A 22875-nucleotide genomic window follows, 5' to 3' on the forward strand; every position below is an offset into this window, starting at 1 on the left:
CCCTACCCAACAGTGGGCTCGCAGTCTAGAATCAATCAATCGTATTTATTGAGCGCTTACTGTGTGCAGAGCACTGCACTAAGCGCTTGGGAAGTCCAAGTTGGCAACATATAGAGACGGTCCCTACCCAACAGTGGGCTCACAGTCTAGAAGGGGGAGACAGAGAACAAACCCAAACATAGTAACAAAATAAAATAAATAGAATAGATATGTACAAGTAAAATAGAGTAATAAATATGTACAAACATATATACAGGTGCTGTGGGGAAGGGAAGGAGGTAAGACGGGGGGGATGGAGAGGAGGAGGAGGGGACTGTACTATGTGCCCAGCACTGTACCAAGCTACTAAACAATGGGATAGGTACAAGAGAATTAGCTCAGAAACAGTCCCTTTCCCAAGTGGAGCTCATGTTCTAAGTGGGAGGGAGAACAGGTATGGCATGCCCGTTTTACGGATGAGGAAACTGAGCCCCAGAGAAGTTAAATGACTTGCCCGGGGTCACACAGCAGGGAAATGGAAGAGCCAGTATTAGAAGAACTGACGCCGGGGCCTTTGCTCTTTCCATAGGCCATGTTGTTTCTCCCAGGACTTGACGGACCAGGGAGAGCACTCAGGGCTGGGATTATGAAAGAATCGGGAATATACCTGTATATATGTCTGTACACATTTATTACTCTATTTATTTTACTTGTCCATATTTACAATTCGATTTATTTTGTTAATGATGTGCATCTAGCTTTCTTTCTAATTATTCTGACGACTTGACGCCTGTCCACATGTTTTGTTTTGTCGTCTGTCTCCCCCCTTCTAGACTGGGAGCCCGTTGTTGGGTAGGGACCGTCTCTATATGTTGCCAGCTTGTACTTCCCAAGCGCTTAGTCCAGCGCTCTGCACACAGTAAGCGCTCAATAAATACGATTGAATGAATGAATGTATAGGCGATTGGGCCGGATGCGGCCAGGCTAGAAGAAGAAGGTGGGAGAAGTCTCAAACAGGGTGGTCTGTCCTCCCCCAGCTCTGAGAGTTGGTGGGCGATCCTAAAAAATTGCGGCTGTGGCACACAACACTGGGCCCTTTCCCTGCGGCCCGAACAACTACACATCCCAGCTGCTTACGCACGCAGTCGGTCAGTGGTACTTATTGAGCACCTGCTGTGTGAACTGAACTGTGCTAAGCACTCAGGAAAGTACAGTATAATGATATTACGGGCATGTTCCCCGCCCACAACGAGCTTACGGTCTGCCCCACCCCTCCAGACGGGAGGCCTGGGGGTCCTTCAGGTTTGTTTGGATGTTTGGCCCCGGAGTCCCTTAACTTCTCTGTGCCTCAGTCCCCACATCTGTAAAATGGGGATTAAGACCGTGATCCGTAAAGCGCTTAGTACAGTGCTCTGCACACAGTAAGCGCTCAATAAATACGATTGATGATGATGATCCCTCTGTGGGACAGGAACTGTGTCCAACCCCATTACCTTGTGTCTATCCCGGTGCTTGGCATATAGTAAGCGCTTAACAAATACCACTTTTTTAATAATAACGGCATTTATTAAGCGCTTTCTATGTGCAAAGCACTGTTCTAAGCGCTGGGGAGGATACAAGGTAATCAGGTTGTCCCACAGGGGGCTCACAGTCTTCATCCCCATTTTACAGAGGAGGTAACCGAGGCCCAGAGAAGTGAAGTGACTTGCCCAAAGTCACACGGCCGACAAGGGGCAGAGCCGGGATTTGAACCCATGACCTCTGACTCCAAAGCCCGGGCTCTTTCCACTGAGCCACGCCGCTATTGTTATCATTAGAGTTCCAGAACACGAATGCAATAGGGTGGGCCGGCTTTATCTGGGGGACTCAAACATGTCGAAAAACAGCAAAATTGGAGTCTTGCGACTGCTATTTACGCAGCGCCACTTACAGCCAATTAAGCATCGCCGCCATAGAGTAAGGGGACAGCGACCCGTCGCCAATTTGGCAAGAGGTTCTGGTTCGACTTTACATCCTTCAGAATGAGGGAAGGAGGATTACTTGCTAAATTCTAAGAAATGGCCACCGAAGAACGGAGAACCCGGCCTTCGTTTATGCCCTGGAGAGCACTGTGAGGTGTTTCTTACTTAGTCACAGCAAGGGCATCTTCCAGGAAGAACTGATCAACAGGAAATGTCCGACCTACGAGACAAAAAAGGAGGATGGAAAGAACAAATACGATTGAATGCATGAAGGGCCAGTGGGCAGGGAGGGAAGCGAGGAGGTAGGGAACGTGCGCCGGGGAGGACGGAAAAGATTTTCAGGCTGACGCTGTTTCTTTCTTCACCTTTCTGGAAGAGTAATTTCTTTCATGAGTTCCTAATTACTCAGAGAACAGAGTCTGGTGGTAAACAGGTAATTTCTTCTAAAAACTTGCTGCCCAAACTCTACCTGACCGTCAATCAATCAACTGCACTTCTTTAAGCGCTTTCTGCTGAAGTCAATATAGCAGAATTGGCAGGCACGTTCCCCTCCTGGAAGGAGCTTACAGTCCAGGGGGGAAGACAAACATTCAATCAGTCAATCAATCAATCGTATTTATTGAGCGCTTACTGTGCGCAGAGCACTGTACTAAGCGCTTCTTCTAAAAACTTGCTGCCAAAACACTACCTGACCATCAGTCAATCAACTGCATTTCTTTAAGCGCTTTCTGCAGGAGTCAATATAGCAGAACTGGCAGACACGTTCCCCTCCCAGAAGGAGCTTACAGTCCAGGGGGGAAGACAAACATTCAATCAATCAATCAATCGTATTTATTGAGCGCTTACTGTGTGCAGAGCACTGTACTAAGCGCTTCTTCTAAAAACTTGCTGCCAAAACTCTACCTGACCGTCAATCAATCAACTGCATTTCTTTAAGCGCTTTCTGCAGGAGTCAATATAGCAGAACTGGCAGACACGTTCCCCTCCCAGAAGGAGCTTACAGTCCAGGGGGGAAGACAAATATTCAATCAATCAATCAATCGTATTTATTGAGCGCTTACTGTGTGCAGAGCACTGTACTAAGCGCTTCTTCTAAAAACTTGCTGCCAAAACTCTACCTGACCGTCAATCAATCAACTGCATTTCTTTAAGCGCTTTCTGCAGAAGTCAATATAGCAGAATTGGCAGACACGTTCCCCTCCCGGAAGGAGCTTACAGTCTAGAGGGGAAGACAAACATTCAATCAATCAATCGTATTTATTGAGAGCTTACTGTGTGCAGAGCACTGTACTAAGCGCTTCTTCTAAAAACTTGCTGCCAAAACTCTACCTGACCGTCAATCAATCAACTGCATTTCTTTAAGCGCTTTCTGCAGAAGTCAATATAGCAGAATTGGCAGACACATTCCCCTCCCAGAAGGAGCTTACAGTCCAGGGGGGGAGACAAACATTCAATCAATCAATCAATCGTATTTATTGAGCGCTTACTGTGTGCAGAGCACTGTACTAAGCGCTTCTTCTAAAAACGTGCTGCCAAAACTCTACCTGACCATCAACTGCATTTCTTTAAGCGCTTTCGGCAGAAGTCAATACAGCAGAATTGGCAGACACGTTCCCCTCCCGGAAGGAGCTTACAGTCTAGAGGGGAAGACAAACATTCAATCAATCAATCAATCAATCAATTCAATCGCAGTAAGCGCTCAATAAATACGACTGAATGAATAAATGAATGAATGAACGAACCCAGGTCTTCTGGCTTCCCAGACCCTGCTCTTTCCACTAGGCCGTGTTGCTTCCTATTCAACAGAGTGAATCAGGCAGCCTCTTAAATTCCATTCTCGCTGAGGTCTTCCACCCTACAATAATCCTGCTATAATTCGGCTTCGAGCAGCATATTCAGTAGTACATTAAAAAGGGAACCAAGCACCGTAATACAAACTGCAAATCATATTTGTGAAACTCAAAAGAGGGAACAAAAAGGTGAGATTGGGCACCCAACGATTTTAGAAAGTGAGGCTTCAACTGCATTTCTCATTAAGAACGAGAAGCCCACACTATTAGAACAAGACCCCCTCGACTGTAAGCTTGTTGCGGGCAGGGAACTCCACGTACTGTATTCTCCCAAGCGTTTAGTATAGTGCTCTGCACATGGTAAGCGCTCAGTAAATTCATTCAGTCGTATTTATTGAGTGCTTACTGTGTGCAGGGGACCCTACTAAGCGCTCGGGGGAGTAAAATGCAACAATAAACAGACACATTCCCTGCCCACACAACTGATTGAGAAGCGACATGGCGCAGTGGATAGGACACGGCCTTGGAAGTCAAAAGGTCATGGGTTCTCATTTCTGCTCCACCAATTGTCTGCTGTGTGACCTCGGGCAAGTCACTTCATTTCTCTGGGCCTCGGTTCCCTCATCTGTAAAACGGGTATTGAGACTGTGAGCCCCACGTGGGGCAGGGACTGCGTCCAACCTGATCTGCTTGTATCCACTCCAGTGCTTAGTACAGTCCTGGCCATAGTAAGCACTTAATAATACTAATAATAGTGGTTTTTGTTAAGTACTTATTGGATGTCAGGCACTGTGCTAATATAATAATAATGATTAATTAATTTTAATTAATGATGGCATTTATTTTGGCATTTGTTAAGCGCTTACTATGTGCAAAGCACTGTTCTAAGCGCTGGGGGGGGATACAACATGATCAGGTTGTCCCAAGTGGGGCTCACAGTCAATCCCCATTTTACAGATGAGGGAACTGAGGCCCAGGGAAGTTAAGTGACTTGCCCAAGGTCACACTGGGGTGGACATAAGAAAATGGGGTTGACACAGGCCCTGTCCCACGTGGGGCTCACAGTCTCAATCCCCATTTTACAGATGAGGGAACTGAGGCCCAGAAAAGTGAAGAGACTTGCCTAAGGCCACACAGCTGTCAAGTGGCGGAGCCGGGATTAGAACCCACGACCTTCTAGCTCCCGGGCCCGGGCTCTAGCCACTGAGCCACGCCGCTTCTCTGGATTCACTCATTCATTCAATCGTATTTATTGAGCGCTTACTGTGTGCAGAGCACTGGACTAAGCGCTTGGGAAGGACAAGTTGGCAACATATAGAGACGGTCCCTACCCAACAGTGGGCTCACAGTCTAGAAATCTTGTTATTATTGATGGATTGACTGACTGGTGCATCATCATCATCATCAATCGTATTTATTGAGTGCTTACTGTGTGCAGAGCACTGTACTAAGCACTTGGGAAGTACAAGTTGGCAACATATAGAGACGGTCCCTACCCAACAGTGGGCTCACAGTCTAAAAGGGGGAGACAGAGAACAAAACCAAACATACTAACAAAATAAAATAAATAGAATAGATATGTACAAGTAAAATAAATAGAGTAATAAATATATACAAACATATATACATATATACAGGTGCTGTGGGGAAGGGAAGGAGGTAAGATGGGGGGATGGAGAGGGGGACGAGGGGGAGAGGAAGGAAGGGGCTCAGTCTGGGAAGGCCTCCTGGAGGAGGTGAGCTCTCAGCAGGGCCTTGAAGGGAGGAAGAGAGCTAGCTTGGCGGATGGGCAGAGGGAGGGCATTCCAGGCCCGGGGGATGACGTGGGCCGGGGGTCGATGGCGGGACAGGCGAGAAAGAGGTACGGTGAGGAGATCATTTTTAAACCTTTTGGTCACGCGAGCGGCTCGGTGCTGCCCACGGTTCTCACCTGGAATGTTAATGACGGGGCAGAAGTTGAAGTATTCCGAGAACAGCTCCGCATTCAGGGTGGCACTCATGAGAATAACCCGAAGTTCGGGCTTCTGCAATATTATGTCCTTCAACACCAGCAGCAAAAAGTCACTGTGGGAAACAAACAAGGAGGCTCAGAATTTCATACAAGTTTGCTCGCCCATTTGAGTTTCCGTTTGCATTTGCATTATTACTCTATTTATTTTACTTGTACATACCTATTCTATTTATTTTATTTTGTTAGTATGCTTGGTTTTGTTCTCCGTCTCCCCCTTCTAGACTGTGAGCCCACTGTTGGGTAGGGACTGTCTCTAGATGTTGCCAACTTGGACTTCCCAAGTGCTCTGCACACAGTAAGCGCTCAATAAATACGATTGATTGATTGATTGATTTTCCCTGCTTCCTCTCCTTTTCCGCCCTCTTGGCTCCTCACTGCAGCACCACCGACTAGCCGGACGGTCCCTTGGCGTACTCGGAGTTTTCCTTCCACCCCACCACCTTTCGGAAAGGTTGATTTACGGAATCTTAGCTCTGCGCGGACATCTTCATCCATTCATTCATTCAATCGTATTTATTGAGCGCTGGACTAGGGAAGTCCAAGTTGGCCACATATAGAGACGGTCCCTACCTAACGGCGGGCTCACAGTCTAGAAGGGGGAGACAGGGAACAGAACCAAACATATTAACAAAATAAAATTAATAGAATAAATATGTACAAATAAAATAGAGTAATAAATGCGTACAAACTTATATCCATATATACAGGTACTGTGGGGAGGGGAAGGAGGTAAGGTGGGGGGATGGGGGGGGGAGGGGGAGAGGAAAGAGGGGGCTCAGTCTGGGAAGGCCTCCTAATAATAATAGTAATACTAGCATTTATTAAGCGCTTACTATGTGCAAAGCACTGTTCTAAGCGCTGGGGAGGATACAAGGTGATCAGGTTGTCCCACGGGGGGCTCACAGTCTTCATCCCCATTTTCCAGATGAGGTCACTGAGGCCCAGAGAAGCGAAGTGACTTGCCCAACGTCACACAGCTGAGAGTTGGCGGGGCTGGGATTTGAACCCATGACCTTGGACTCCAAAGCCCGGGCTCTTTCCACTGAGCCACGCTGCTTCTCTATATCGCGCCACCACAATAGGCACGATACTGTGCTAAGTACAGAGCCAGCTGACAGTGCTCCCAAACCAAATGACAAAACCGACGCTACATGAAGTGGAAACAAAGTTCTTTGTGGGTCTACACTTGCTTTGTGTAATGCTCCACACATAATAATAATAATAAATAATGGCATTTATTAAGCACTTACTACGTGCAAAGCACTGTTCTAAGTGCTGGACATCACTGGGTACAGGTAATATTAAGTAAAGAATACATATCTTCTAGACTGTAAGCCCGTTGTTGGGTAGGGACCATCTCTGTATGTTGCCAACTTGGACTTCCCAAGCGCTTAGTACAGTGCTCTGCACACAGTAAGCGCTCAATAAATACGATTGATTGATTGATTGATATCCAGCCCTCCGTCACCCTCAAAGATGATGCCACTGACAGGGAAATTCATCAGTGGGTCGTGGGTTTGCCTGAAAAGGCCTCGGGACTACGCTGTGCACACACAAAAACGGTCGTTTGTGGTGCTGTTGTGTTTGTTGTTTCCTATGCCCGCTGCTGTTTTCCCTTTTTCCTCTGCCTTCCGATCTCCTCCAAGTTTCCGGTCCAGAGAGCGGCTCCTTTCCCGACTGAGGCGGGCCACGCTGCTGCGGTTTCAGCTGAGACACGGTACGACGTGAGGCCGTATTTTCCTGCATCCACCAGTTAATCAATCAGTCGTCCTGGTTAGGCATCTACCGCGTGAGCGAAACGGAGGGACCCCTTGAAATGTTTCCTCTGTCCCCCTTGATTCTGGCTGCCTGAATTTCAGCTCAATATACAGCAGCTGTTTGGGTAATAATAATAACAACAATGAATGACGGCATTTATGAAGCACTTACTAGGTGCAAAGCACTGTTTCTAAGCGCTGGGGAGGCTACAAGGTGCTCAGGTGGTCCCACGGGGGGGCTCACGGTCTTAATACCCATTTTACAGATGAGGTCACTGAGGCCCAGAGAAGGGCCTTGTCCAAAGTCACCCAGCTGACAATTGGCGGAGCCGGGATTTGAACCCAGGACCCCCTGACTCCAAAGCCCGGGCTCTTTCCACTGAGCCACACTGAGGGTTGTAGGTCTACCACCCTCCATTCTCCTCTCAGGTCCCATCCAGCACAGCTAAACTGAGGGGAAGCATTGGCTTCCATGCTGGGAGGCTGATTTCCTTCCAGGTCTTCAGTGCTTTGAGATCCCGTCTCACCATTCGCCGTTGACTGTGGCCCTAAGTGAAGCTGATGGAATCGCTCAAAGAGCCGTCCGTGAGAGGTCCAATCATCACTTCCACTTAGCCCAAATCTAATACAATTTCCCCAAGAATGGGCCCAGCCTTTTGGATTCTATTTTCTTAATAATAATAATGATGGCATTTATTAAGCGCTTACTATGTGCCAAGCACTGTTCTAGACTATAGCCCATAAGTGAAGCTGATGGAATCGCTCAAAGAGACATCCGTGAGAAGTCCAATCACCACTCACGTAGAGGAGGCTGATGAGCACAGCTCCACAGACCTTCCATTTAGCCCAAATCAAATACAATTTCCCCAAGAATGGGCCCAGCCTTTTGGATTCTATTTTCATAATAATGATAATAATAATAATAATAATAATAATGGCATTTATTAAACGCTTACTATGTGCCAAGCACTGTTCTAGACTGTGGCCCATAAGTGAAGCTGATGGAATCACTCAAAGAGACATCCGTAAGAGGTTCAATCATCACGCACGTGGAGGAGGCTGAAGAGCACCACCACTCCACAGACTTCGAATTTAGCCCAAGTCTAATACAATTTCCCCGAGAATGGGCCCAGCCTTTTGGAGTCTATTTTCTTAATAATGATAATAATAATAATAATAATAATAATAATAATAATAATAATAATAATAATGATGGCATTTATTAAGCGCTTACTATGTGCCAAGCACTGTTCTAGACTGTGGCCCAGAAGTGCAGCTGATGGAGTCGCTCAAAGAGACATCCGTGAGAAGTCCAATCATCACTCACGTGGAGGAGGCTGAAGAGCACCACAGACCTTCCATTTAGCCCAAATCTAATACAATTTCCCCGAGAATGGGCCCAGCCTTTTGGATTCTGTTTTCTTAATAATAATAATAATGATGGCATTTATTATGCGTTTACTATGTGCCAAGCACTGTTCTAGACTGTGGCCCATAAGCGAAGCTGATGGAATCGCTCAAAGAGACATCCGTGAGAAGCCCAATCATCACTCACGTGGAGGAGGCTGAAGAGCACCACAGACCTTCCATTTAGCCCAAATCTAATACAATGTCCCCGAGAATGGGCCCAGCCTTTTGGATTCTATTTTCTTAATAATAATAATAATGATGATGGCATTTATTAAGCGCTTACTATGTGCCAAGCACTGTTCTAGACTGTGGCCCATAAGTGAAGCTGATGGAATCGCTGAGAGAGACATCCGTGAGAAGTCCAATCATCACTCACGTGGAGGAGGCTGAAGAGCACCACAGACCTTCCATTTAGCCCAAATCTAATACAATTTCCCCGAGAATGGGCCCAGCCTTTTGGATTCTATTTTCTTATTAACAATAATAATAATAATAATAATGGAATTTATTAAGGGACATCCATGAGAAGTCCAATCATCACTCACATAGAGGAGGCTGAAGAGCACCACAGACCTTCCATTTAGCCCAAGTCCAATACAATTTCCCCAAGAAGGGGCCCAGCCTTTTGGATTCTATTTTATTAATAATAATAATAATAATAATGATGGCATTTATTAAGCACTTACTGTGTGTCAAGCACTGTTCTAGACTGTGGCCCATAAGTGAAGCTGATGGAATCGCTCAAAGAGACATCCGTGAGAAGCCCAATCATCACTCACGTGGAGGAGGCTGAAGAGCACCACAGACCTTCCATTTAGCCCAAATCTAATACAATTTCCCCGAGAATGGGCCCAGACTTTTGGATTCTATTTTCTTAATAATAATAATAATAATAATAATAATGATGGCATTTATTAAGCGCTTACTATGTGCAAAGCACTGTTCTAGACTGTGGCCCATAAGTGAAGCTGATGGAGTCGCTCAAAGAGACATCCGTGAGAAGTCCAATCATCACTCACGTAGAGGAGGCTGAAGAGCACACAGACCTTCCATGTAGCCCAAGTCTAATAAAATTTCCCCGAGAATGGTCTCAGCCTTTTGGATTCTATTTTCTTAATAATAATAATAATAATAATAATAATAATAATAATAATAATGTTGGTATTTGTTAAGCACTTACTATGTGCAAAGCACCGTTCTAAGTGCTGGGGAGCTTACAAGGTGATCAGGTTGTCCCATGGGGGGCTCACAGTCTTAATCCCCATTTTACGGATGGGGTAACTGAGGCCCAGAGAAGTGAAGCGACTTGCCCAAAGTCACACAGCTGACAGTTGGCGGAGCCGGGATTTGAACCCACGACCTCTGACTGCAGAGCCCGGGCTCACGATGCCTGTAGCCTGTTGAGGCCCAAGAGTTTCCCAGGGGAACGGAAGCACAGTCTCACAAGCGCGGACCTGGGCCCTTGGTGCATCCTCCAGCACGGCTGCGTGGAATAAACCGAACAGGCAGTAAAGAACAGATGCTTTTTGCCGGTGGTGTTACTTCCTTTAAGACTGAACAAGTAGCCGACCTAATATTTTCAGGTTACTTCATCTTCAGATCGGGAGTTGAATTCTACCTCAGATTCCATTTTCAGGTCACTTCCCTTCTAGACTGTGAGCCCGCTGTTGGGTAGGGACCGTCTCTATATGTTGCCCACTTGGACTTCCCAAGTGCTTAGTACAGTGCACACAGTGAGCGCTCAATAAATACGACTGATTGATTGATCGACTGACTTCATCTTCAGATCGGGAGTTGAATTCTACCTCAGATTCCATTTTCAGGTCACTTCCCTTCTAGACTGTGAGCCCGCTGTTGGGTAGGGACCGTCTCTATATGTTGCCCACTTGGACTTCCCAAGTGCTTAGTACAGTGCACACAGTGAGCGCTCAATAAATACGACTGACTGATTGATCGACTGACTTCATCTTCAGATCGGGAGTTGAATTCTACCTCAGATTCCATTTTCAGGTCACTTCCCTTCTAGACTGTGAGCCCGCTGTTGGGTAGGGACCGTCTCTATACGTTGCCCACTTGTACTTCCCAAGCGCTTAGTACAGTGCACACAGTAAGCGCTCAATAAATACGACCGATTGATTGATCGACTGACTTCATCTTCAGATCGGGAGTTGAATTCTACCTCAGATTCCATATACCAAAGTGCTACCGCTAGCATTTCGAAACCAGTCCGAAAGCGGGTTAATCTGCTTTCAATCAATCATCAATCAATCGTATTTATTGAGCGCTTACTGTGTGCAGAGCACTGTACTAAGCGCTTGGGAAGTACAAGTTGGTAACATATAGAGACAGCCCCTACCCAACAGTGGGCTCACAGTCTAAAATGGGGAGACAGAGAACAAAACCAAACATACTAACAAAATAAAATAAATAGAATAGATATGCACAAGTAAAATAAATGAATAAATAAATGCATTGAGTAATCAGTATGTACAAACATATATACATATATACATTTCTGAGCCCACTGTTGGGTAGGGACTGTCTCTATATGTTGCCAATTTGTACTTCCCAAGCGCTTAGTACAGTGCTCTGCACATAGTAAGCGCTCAATAAATACGATTGATGATGATGATGATTTCGACCCGCCCATCATTCAGGGAAGAACCGGGGCCTGAGGAGAATTACAGAGAAAGGAGGAGATTATTTCATCCATTCATTCAGTTGTATTTATTGAGCGCTTACTGTGTGCAGAGCACCGTACTACGCGCTTGGGTTAGCAACATCTAGAGGCGGTCCCTACCCAACAGCGGGCTCACAGTCGAGAAGGGGGAGACAGACAACGAGGCAAAACATATTAACAAAATAAAATAAATAGAACAAGTATGTACAAATAAAATAAGAGACGATCCCTACCCAACAGTGGGCTCACAGTCGAGAAGGGGGAGACAGACAACGAGACAAAACATATTAACGAAATAAAAGAAATAGAACAAATATGTACAAATAAAATAAGAGACGGTCCCTACCCAACAGCGGGCTCACAGTCGAGAAGGGGGAGACAGACAACGAGAAAAAACATATTAACGAAATAAAATAAATAGAACAAATATGTACAAATAAAATAAGAGACGGTCCCTACCCAACAGCGGGCTCACAGTCGAGAAGGGGGAGACAGACAACGAGGCAAAACATATTAACAAAATAAAATAAATAGAACAAATATGTACAAGTGAAATAAGAGACGGTCCCTACCCAACAGCGGGCTCACAGTCGAGAAGGGGGAGACAGACAACGAGAAAAAACATATTAACGAAATAAAATAAATAGAACAAATATGTACAAATAAAATAAGAGACGGTCCCTACCCAACAGCGGGCTCACAGTCGAGAAGGGGGAGACAGACAACGAGGCAAAACATATTAACAAAATAAAATAAATAGAACAAACATGTACAAATATAATAGAGTAATACATAAGCTACCGTCCCCGACTTCAAGGATGTATGCTCTAATGTGGGGAGTCAAAACAAGCCTAGTACAAATAAAATAAATAAATAGAGTAATACATAAGCTACCGTCCCCGACTTCAAGGATGTATGCTCTAATGTGGGGAGTCAAAACAAGCCTAGTACAAATAAAATAAATAAATAGAGTAATACATAAGCTATCGTCCCCTACTTCAAGGATGTATGCTCTAATGTGGGGAGTCAAAACAAGCCTAGTACAAATAAAATAAATAAATAGAGTAATATATAAGCTACCGTCCCCGACTTCAAGGATGTATGCTCTAATGTGGGGAGTCAAAACAAGCCTAGTACAAATAAAATAAATAAATAGAGTAATATATAAGCTACCGTCCCCGACTTCAAGGATGTATGCTCTAATGTGGGGAGTCAAAACAAGCCTAGTACAAATAAAATAAATAAATAGAGTAATATATAAGCTACCGTCCCCGACTTCAAGGATGTATGCTCTAATGTGGGGAGTCAAAACAAGCCTAGTACAAATAAAATAAATAAATAGAGTAATACATAAGCTACCGTCCCCGACTTCAAGGATGTATGCTCTAATGTGGGGAGTCAAAACAAGCCTAGTACAAATAAAATAAATAAATAGAGTAATATATAAGCTACCGTCCCCGACTTCAAGGATGTATGCCCTAATGTGGGGAGTCAAAACAAGCCTAGTACAAATAAAATAGAGTAATACATAAGCTACCGTCCCCGACTTCAAGGATTTATGCTCTAATGTGGGGAGTCAAAATAAGCCTAAAACACATATACAGAGAAGCCAAAACGAATGGACACACACACAAATTCACACCCTCCCCTCTCCACAACCATCCCAGAGATCGAAGCCGGCGGCGGAGGAGCGTGAGGGGAGGGAGAGGGCGAAGAAGGGAGAGGACGGTGGCCTGCTGTCCGACGGCCATCCGCTTTTTACCTCTCTTCTGTTCTCTCGTGAACTTCATCCACTATCACGTGCGTGACTCCCTGTAGAGCCGTGTCCCCTTCCAGCCTCCTCAGCAGGACGCCGGCCGTGCAGTATAAAAGCCTCGTAGCGGAAGACTTAACGAAAGAGCGGGGAGACGGGGAAGGTGTTCAGTAGGGTGAATTAACAAAAAAAAGCTCGGCTAATAAGCACATCTGAACCGCGGGGCCGGGGCGTCCGCTTTGCTGACCCCAGACTATTTTTTTTTTGGTTCTCGGCATTCGTTCATTCCTTCAATCGTATTTGTTGAGCGCTTCCTGTGTGCAAGGCACTGTACTGAGCGCTTGGGAAGTCCAAGTTGGCAACGTCTAGAGACAGTCCCTACCCAACAGCGGGCTCACAGTCTAGAACGGGGAGACAGAAAACAAAGCAAAACCTATTAACAAAATAAAATAGAATAAATATGTACAAATAGAATAATAAATACGTACAAATGTATATCAGATCAGATCATCATCATCAATCATATTTATTGAGCGCTTACTGTGTGCAGAGCACTGTACTAAGCGCTTGGGAAGTCCAAGTTGGCAACATCTGGAGACGGTCCCTACCCAACAGAGGGCTCACAGTCTAGAAGGGGGAGACAGAGAACAAAACAAAACATAATAACAAAATAAAATAAATAGAATAAATATGTACAAATAAAATAGAGTAATAAATACGTACAAACATATATCAGATCAGATCATCACCATCATCATCATCAATCGTATTTATTGAGTGCTAACTGTGCGCAGAGCACTGTACTAAGCTCTTGGGAAGTCCAAGTTGGCAACATATGGAGACGGTCCCTACCCAACAGTGGGCTCACAGTCTAGAAGGGGGAGACAGAGCACAAAACAAAACCTATTAACAAAATAAAATGAATAGAATAAATATGTACAAATAAAATAGAGTAATAAATACGTACAAACATATATACAGATCAGAAGCTGAAGCCCACCCTGGGCCCCAGGGAGCTAAAAATCCTGGTGCCAAAAAACACGAATTGGGTTTAGAGGCTCCAAAACCCCGCTGACCTCACCCGTTCTACAATCCAGAGGCGTTTACCAAATGGTCTTTGTGTTGGGTAGGGACTGTCTCTATACGTTGCCAATTTGTACTTCCCAAGCGCTTAGTACAGTGCTCTGCACACAGTAAGTGCTCAATAAATACGATCGATCGATGGATTGATTGATTCTACTCCTGGCGCCTCCTCCGCAGTTGTGGAATTTGCTTTGGCCATCAAGACGCGGTGGGTAGAATAATCATGATGGTATTTGTGAAGCGCTCACTATGTGCCAAGCACTGTTCCAAGCAGGAGTTGATGCTTCCCTACCTCACCTTAAAACCATCTCGAGGCTCACTAGGGAAGGGTTTTAAATGAGGGCATAACTGAGAACCTGTGCGAAAGCGAACCGTAATTAAATTGACCCCTTAATTCAAGAGACTTACGGCAAGCACGATGGCATCCCGTTGTCCGTAAGTCATCTGTAGGGTTATTTCACCCCTATGCACAACCTTATTTTCAGACTGTGTTACATGCCAACAAATTAAATAACCCCCGGGGAGGAAATTCAAAAAATACATTTTTAATAAAAATTAATACATTAATTTTTAATTTAATTAAATTTTTAATTTAATTTAATTTTAATTTTTTTAATTTTCACTCCATTCTTGCAACTCCTAGGGATCTGGGGCAAAGCTGATAATATTCATAATAATAATGATGATGGCATTCATTCATTCGATTGTATTTATTGAGCACTTACTGTGTGCAGAGGAGCAAGCTGATAATATTATTAATAATAATGATGGCATTCATTCATTCGATCGTCTTTATTGAGCGCTTACTGTGTGCAGAGCACTGTACTAAGCGCTTGGGAAGTACAAGTTTGCAACATAGAGAGACGGTCCCTACTCAACAGCGGGCTCACAGTCTAGAAGGGGGAGACAGACCACAAAACAAAACATATTAACAGAATAAAATAAATAGAATAAATATGTACAAGTAAAATAAATAGAGTAATAAATATATACAAACATATATACATATATACAGGTGCTGTGGGGAAGGGAAGGAGGTCAGGCCAGTCTCTCAAAGGAGCGCCAAATCTGCGCTTGGCACACCTTTGGCTACTATTCATTTTACTTGTACATATCTGTTGCCAACTTGTACTTCCCAAGCGCTTAGTACAGTGCTCTGCACACAGTAAGCGCTCAATAAATACGATTGAATGAATGAATCTATTTTATTTATTTTATTTTGTTAATATGTTTTGTTTTGTTCTCTGTCTCCCCCTCCTAGACTGTGAGCCCGCTGTTGGGCAGGGACCGTCTCGATACGTTGCCAACTTGGACTTCCCAAGCGCTTAGTCCGGTGCTCTGCACACAGTAAGCGCTCAATACGATTGACTGATCGATTGATTGATACTAAGTGCACATTTAGAACCAAAGTCTCCAAGGAAGGAGGGCAACATACAGACCTTGACGCTTTCTAACCGGATCTGGTACCCGACCGTGAGCCCGACCCTCTCCGCTCTCTCTTTGGCCACACGCTCGGCTACGGAAATGGCGGAAATCCGGCGAGGCTGGGTGCAGATGATGTTGGCCACTTTCTCCGGGGGTCCTTTCAGGGTTTCATCCAGGATGAACTGAGGGATCTGGGTGGTCTTCCCACATCTGCAAGTTATAATCAAAACCAAAATGAGTTGGGCTTGACAACTTTGCTGCAGTGAGGCCTAATTTTTTCATTCTGGGTGGTCTTCCCACATCTGCAAGTTATAATCAAAACTAAAATGAGTTGGGCTTGACAACTTTGCTGCAGTGAGGCCTGATTTTTTTTTATTTTGGGTGGTCTTCCCACATCTGCAAGTTACAATCAAAACTAAAATGAGTTGGGCTTGACAACTTAGCTGCAGTGAGGCCTGATTTTTTTATTTTGGGTGGTCTTCCCACATCTGCAAGTTAGAATCAAAACTAAAATGAGTTGGGCTTGACAACTTTGCTGCAGTGAGGCCTAATTTTTTTTATTTTGGGTGGTCTTCCCACATCTGCAAGTTATAATCAAAACGAAAATGAGTTGGGCTTGACAACTTTGCTGCAGTGAGGCCTGATTTTTTTTATTTTGGGTGGTCTTCCCACATCTGCAAGTTATAATCAAAACCAAAATGAGTTGGGCTTGACAACTTTGCTGCAGTGAGGCCTAATTTTTTTATTTTGGGTGGTCTTCCCACATCTGCAAGTTAGAATCAAAACTACAATGAGTTGGGCTTGACAACTCTGCTGCAGTGAGGCCTGATTTTTTTATTTTGGGTGGTCTTCCCACATCTGCAAGTTAGAATCAAAACGAAAATGAGTTGGGCTTGACAACTTTGCTGCAGTGAGGCCTAATTTTTTTATTTTGGGTGGTCTTCCCACATCTGCAAGTTAGAATCAAAACTACAATGAGTTGGGCTTGACAACTCTGCTGCAGTGAGGCCTGATTTTTTTTATTTTGGGTGGTCTTCCCACATCTGCAAGTTATAATCAAAACGAAAATGAGTTGGGCTTGACAACTTTGCTGCAGTGAGGCCTGATTTTTTTATTTTGGGTGGTCTTCCCACATCTGCAAGTTAGAATCAAAACGAAAATGAGTTGGGCTTGACAACTTTGCTGCAGTGAGGCCTAATTTTTTTTTATTTTGGGTGGTCTTCCCACATCTGCAAGTTAGAATCAAAACCAAAATGAGTTGGGCTTGACAACTTCGCTGCAGTGAGGCCTGATTTTTTTATTTTGGGTGGTCTTCCCACACCTGCAAGTTACAATCAAAACTAAAATGAGTTGGGCTTGACAACTTAGCTGCAGTGAGGCCTGATTTTTTTATTTTGGGTGGTCTTCCCACATCTGCAAGTTAGAATCAAAACTAAAATGAGTTGGACTTCACAACTTCGCTGCAGTGAGGCCTGATTTTTTTATTTTGGGTGGTCTTCCCACATTTGCAAGTTATAATCAAAACCAAAATGAGTTGGGTTTGACAACTTTGCTGCAGTGAGGCCTGATTTTTTATTTTGGGTGGTCTTCCCACATCTGCAAGTTATAATCAAAACTCAAATGAATTGGGCTTGACAACTTTGCTGCAGTGAGGCCTGATTTTTTATTTTGGGTGGTCTTCCCACATCTGCAAGATAGAATCAAAACCAAAATGAGTTGGACTTGACAACTTTGCTGCAGTGAGGCCTGATTTTTTTTATTTTGGGTGGTCTTCCCACATCTGCAAGTTACAATCAAAACTAAAATGAGTTGGGCTTGACGACTTTGCTGCAGTGAGGCCTAATTTTTATTTTTTTGACGCTATCTGTCTTAGCTGTGTGACTTTGGGCAAGTCACTTCACTTCTCTGGGCCTCAGTTACCTCATCTGTAAAATGGGGATTAAGACTGTGAGCCCCCCCATGGGACAACCTGATCACCTTGTAACCTCCCCAGCACTTAGTACAGTGCTTTGCACATAGTAAGCGTTTAATAAATGCCATCATTATTATTATTATTATTATTACAAGCTAATCAGGTTGGACACGGTTCACGTCCCACGGTCTGAACTTCCATTTTCCTAGAACAGATGACTGGGGCAGAGAGAAGTTAAGTGACTTGGCCAAGGTCACACAGCAGACAAGTGGCACATTGCTTCTAGCGGAATGAGCACAGGCTTGGGAGTCGGAGGACCTGGGTTCTAGTCCTGGCTCCTCCCCTCACCTGAAGTGACTTGCCCAAAGTCACCCAGCTGGCAATTGGCCGAGCCGGGATTTGAACCCATGACCTCTGACTCCCAAGCTGGGCTCTTTCCACTGAGCCATGCTGCTTCTACAAGAGAATCGGGTTGGACATAGTAATAATAATAATCATGATGACGGTATTTGTTAAGCGCTTACTACATGCAAGGCACTGTTCTAAGCGCTGGGGAGGTTACAAGGTGATCAGGTTGTCCCACAGGGGGCTCACAGTTTTCATCCCCATTTTCCAGATGAGGTCACTGAGGCCCAAAGAAGCGAAGTGACTTGCCCAAAGTCCCACAGCTGACAAGTGGCGGAGCCGCGATTTGAACCCATGACCTCTGACTCCAAAGCCTGGGCTCTTTCCACTGAGCCAGGCTGCTTCCCACGTGCAGCTTACAGTCTTAATCCCCATTTTACAGATGTGGGAAGGGAGGCACAGAGAAGTAGAGTGACTTACCCAAGGTCACGCAGCAGACAAATGGCGGAGCCGGGATTAGAACCAAGGTCCATTTGACTCCCAGGGGCGTGTACTAGAAGCAGCATGGCTTCTAGTACATTTCATCCGTTAAGTGCTTTTTGGTTCATCATCATCATCATCAATCGTATTTATTGAGCGCTTACTGTGTGCAGAGCACTGTACTGAGCGCTTGGGAAGTACAAATTGGCAACATATAGAGACAGTCCCTACCCAACAGTGGGCTCACAGTCTAAAATGGTTCAACTGACCCGGATCGACACCGGTATTATTTTCGGATTTCATATCGGATAACAATAATAATGATTACGGTGCTTGTGAAGTGCTTTCTAGGTGCCAAGTGCCGTTCTAAGCACCGGGCTAGATACAAGATAATTGTTCCCCCAGGAGCTCACAGTCTTCATCCCCATTTTCCAGACGAGGTAACTGAGGCACCGAGAAGTCACGGGACTTCATCATCATCAATCGTCTTTATTGAGCGCTTACTGTGTGCAGAGCACTGTACTGAGCGCTTGGGAAGTACAAATTGGCAACATATAGAGACGGTCCCTACCCAACAGTGGGCTCAGGGTCCCAGAGCAGGCACGCGACGGAGCCGGGATCAGATCCCACTTCCGGGCCCGGGCTCTTCCCATCACAGCACGCCGCTCCTGTGGGTCACCGAGGCCCCGGGCCGCACCGGGATTGACGGCACCGTCCCCCGGGAATATTTCGCGTCCTTACCCCGTCATCCCGCTCACGACGAGCACCTGCCGCTTGCTCAGCAGGTCGAGGATGGTCCCTCTCTCTTCCCACGCGGGGAGTGACTGCCTTTCTTGCAGGATTGACTGGAACTGCCTGGACGCCTGGAACGACAACGGTTCGTTTCACCATCAGGCCGCCCCGCCATCGCTTTCCCCACGGCGCCGCCAGGAAGTAGATGGAGACGCTTTCGTCTTCCGGGTATTTTTTCCCCCCTTCCCCTTCGCCAAACACGGATTACCACGGTTTCTCAATCAATCAATCAATCAATCGTATTTATTGAGCGCTTACTATGTGCAGAGCACTGTACTAAGCGCTTGGGAAGTACAAATTGGCAACACATAGAGACAGTCCCTACCCAACAGTGGGCTCACAGTCTAAAAGGGGGAGACAGAGAACAGAACCAAACATACCAACAAAATAAAATAAATAGGATAGAAATGTACAAGTAAGATAAATAAATAAATAAATAAATAGAGTAATAAATATGTACAACCATATATACATATATACAGGTGCATATACAGGTGCATATATACAGGTTTCTCTCGTGAAAGCCGCGCTGCAAGAGTGGTAGCACGTGCCTTCGGGCCGAAGGACGGCACTGCTGCAACTATTGCCTCCTAAGAAATCCAGTGGTTACGGTCCTATCCGTCATCATCATCAATCGTACTTATTGAGTGCTTACTGTGTGCAGAGCACTGTACTAAGCGCTTGGGAAGTACAAATTGGCAACACATACAGTCCCTACCCAACAGTGGGCTCACAGTCTAAAAGGACTGTGGATTGAAAAACTTTACCCTCTCCCTGATTTACTTGCCCTCTAAAAGATGGTACGAAAAGGGTAGTTTACACCCGGCAATTACAGCCCACAATACCTTATTATTATTATTATTATTAATCATTAAAGACATTTAATAGTAATATTTTATATCACATACAAATATACATAAATATAAATATAAACAATAAATATAAACAACAATCATAAAAAATAAACATAAATAATAAACATATGAATATATTATATTAATATTAATATTTGATATAATAATAATAATAATAATGATAATAATGGCATTTACTAAGCACTTTCTATGAGCAAAGGACTGTTCTAAGCGCTGGGGAGGTGACAAGGTGATCGGGTTGTCCCACGGGGGGCTCGCAGTCTTCATCCCCATTTGACAGATGAGGGAACTGAGGCCCAGAGAAGTGAAGTGACTTGGCCAAAGTCACACCACTGACAGTTGGCGGAGCCGGGATTTGAACCCATGACCTCTGACTCCAAAGCCCGGGCTCTTTCCACTGAGCCACGCTGCTTCTCTAGGGTAATTTCTTTTTCTAGGGAAATTTCTTTTTCTAGGGAAATTTCTTTTTCTAGGGAAATAGATGGCTGAGAACAAGCTGAGGCTAGAGTTTCAACAATCGCCCTCACTGCCCTGGAAGTAAAACAAACCACTGCTAAGTGCTGCTAGAATAAGTTCCACATTGGCTTTCCTCAAGTCCTTAAAAATCCCCTCTAGACTGTAAGCTCGTCGTGGGCAGGGAATGTGTCCATTTATTGTTATACGGCACTCTCCCAAGTGCTCAGTATAGCGCTCTACAAATGTGAAGTGCTCAATAAATACGATTGGCTGACTGTCCTTCCTTCCGACACCCTTGTTCCATTTTATGCCACAATCCGGACCTGTCTAGCCTCCAACCCATACCGACTCCCGTCCCCTCCTCTCTCATTTCTTATTCCCGCCCCCCTCTTTCTTTTTCCCACCGGCCTCGCTATCCCCCAGCCTCCCTTCCCATTCCTCTCCTCCTCATCACCTCCGCTCTAGGAGCGTATCGTCTACACCAAGCGCCCGAGCCGCCTTTCCAGCTCTCCATCTGGCCCCTTCAAAGGGGTTTGGGTCTTTCATCATCATCATCATCATCATCATCATCATCAATCGTATTTATTGAGCGCTTACTGTGTGCAGAGCACTGTACTAAGCGCTTGGGAAGTACAAGTTGGCAACATACCACGGGTCAGCCTTAGGAGAGTAACAGGTCCCGACGGCTTCCCGGCCATCCTGGCTCTAGCGGACAGAGATTCCGAGGGAGGATCGGAAGACCAGGGCGTCAATCCAGCGCTCAGCACAGTGCTTCGCACATAGTACGCGCTTAATACCGTCATTATTAATCCCAGCTCCCATCTGACAATCTGGCGAACATCAGGCAGACCGCCTAACCTTATTGAGTCCCAGTTTCCCCCGTCTATACTAACTCACAAGGGTTGAGGAATAATAATAATAATAATAATGGCATTTATTAAGCGCTTACTATGTGCAAAGCACTGTTCTAAGCGCTGGGGAGGTTACAAGGTGATCGGGTTGTCCCACGTGGGGCTCACAGTCTTAATCCCCCCATTTTACAGGTGAGGGAACTGAGGCACAGCGCTTTGGCCATTCTGAGTGACAGATAGGTTGGAGGGTCTCGTGACCCTTGTAGAGCGTCATCTCTACGCTGATGACACCCAGATCTAGATCTCTGCCCCTGCTCTCTCCCCCTCCCTCCAGGCTCGCATCTCCTCCTGCCTTCAGGACATCTCCCTCTGGGTGTCCGCCCGCCACCTAAAGCTCAACATGTTGAAGACTGAACTCCTTGTCTTCCCTCCCAAACCTTGCCCTCTCCCTGACTTTCCCATATCTGTTGACGGCACTACCATCCTTCCCGTCTCACAAGCCCGCAACCTTGGTGTCATCCTCGACTCCGCTCTCTCGTTCACCCCTCACATCCAAGCCGTCACCAAAACCTGCCGGTCTCAGCTCCACAACATTGCCAAGATCCGCCCTTTCCTCTCCATCCCAACCGCTACCCTGCTCATTCAAGCTCTCATCCTATCCCATCTGGACTACTGCACCAGCCTTCTCTCTGATCTCCCATCCTCGTGTCTCTCTCCACTTCAATCCATACTTCATGCTGCTGCCCGGATTATCTTTGTCCAGAAAAGCTCTGGGCATGTTACTCCCCTCCTCAAAAATCTCCAGTGGCTACCAATCAATCTGTGCATCAGGCAGAAACTCCTCACCCTGGGCTTCAAGGCTGTCCATCCCCTCGCCCCCTCCTACCTCACCTCCCTTCTCTCCTTCTACTGCCCAGCCCGCACCCTCCGCTCCTCCGCCGCTAATCTCCTCACCGTTAGGCCTCGTTCTCGCCTGTCCCGCCATCGACCCCCAGCCCACGTCATCCCCCGGGCCTGGAATGCCCTCCCTCTGCCCCTCCGCCAAGCTAGCTCTCTTCCTCCCTTCAAGGCCCTGCTAAGAGCTTACCTCCTCCAGGAGGCCTTCCCACACTGAGCCCCTTCCTTCCTCTCCCCCTCGTCCCCCTCCCCATCCCCCCCATCTTACCTCCTTCCCTTCCCCACAGCACCTGTATATATGTATATATGTTTGTACATATTTATTACTCTATTATTTTACTTGTACATATCTATCCTATTTATTTTATTTTGTTAGTATGTTTGGTTTTGTTCTCTGTCTCCCCCTTTTAGACTGTGA

At 45.6% G+C, this 22875-nt stretch overlaps 1 protein-coding gene across 1 annotated transcript in view; it reads right to left on the reverse strand.

Annotated features, from left to right (window-relative positions):
- The window catches only part of DHX57 (DExH-box helicase 57), a 90750-nt gene that overhangs the window by 50714 nt on the left and 17161 nt on the right, over positions 1–22875 (reverse strand). The window contains exons 7-11 of the mRNA XM_038756095.1: positions 19328–19449; positions 15864–16059; positions 13351–13475; positions 5661–5794; positions 2106–2160 (exon numbers count right to left, since the gene is read on the reverse strand). Of these exons, the coding sequence (XP_038612023.1) occupies positions 2106–2160; positions 5661–5794; positions 13351–13475; positions 15864–16059; positions 19328–19449 (632 nt within the window). The remainder of the gene's footprint in view (positions 1–2105; positions 2161–5660; positions 5795–13350; positions 13476–15863; positions 16060–19327; positions 19450–22875) is intronic.

Source organism: Tachyglossus aculeatus, chromosome 1 (genome assembly GCF_015852505.1).
Source record: "Tachyglossus aculeatus isolate mTacAcu1 chromosome 1, mTacAcu1.pri, whole genome shotgun sequence".
NCBI lineage: Eukaryota > Metazoa > Chordata > Mammalia > Monotremata > Tachyglossidae > Tachyglossus > Tachyglossus aculeatus.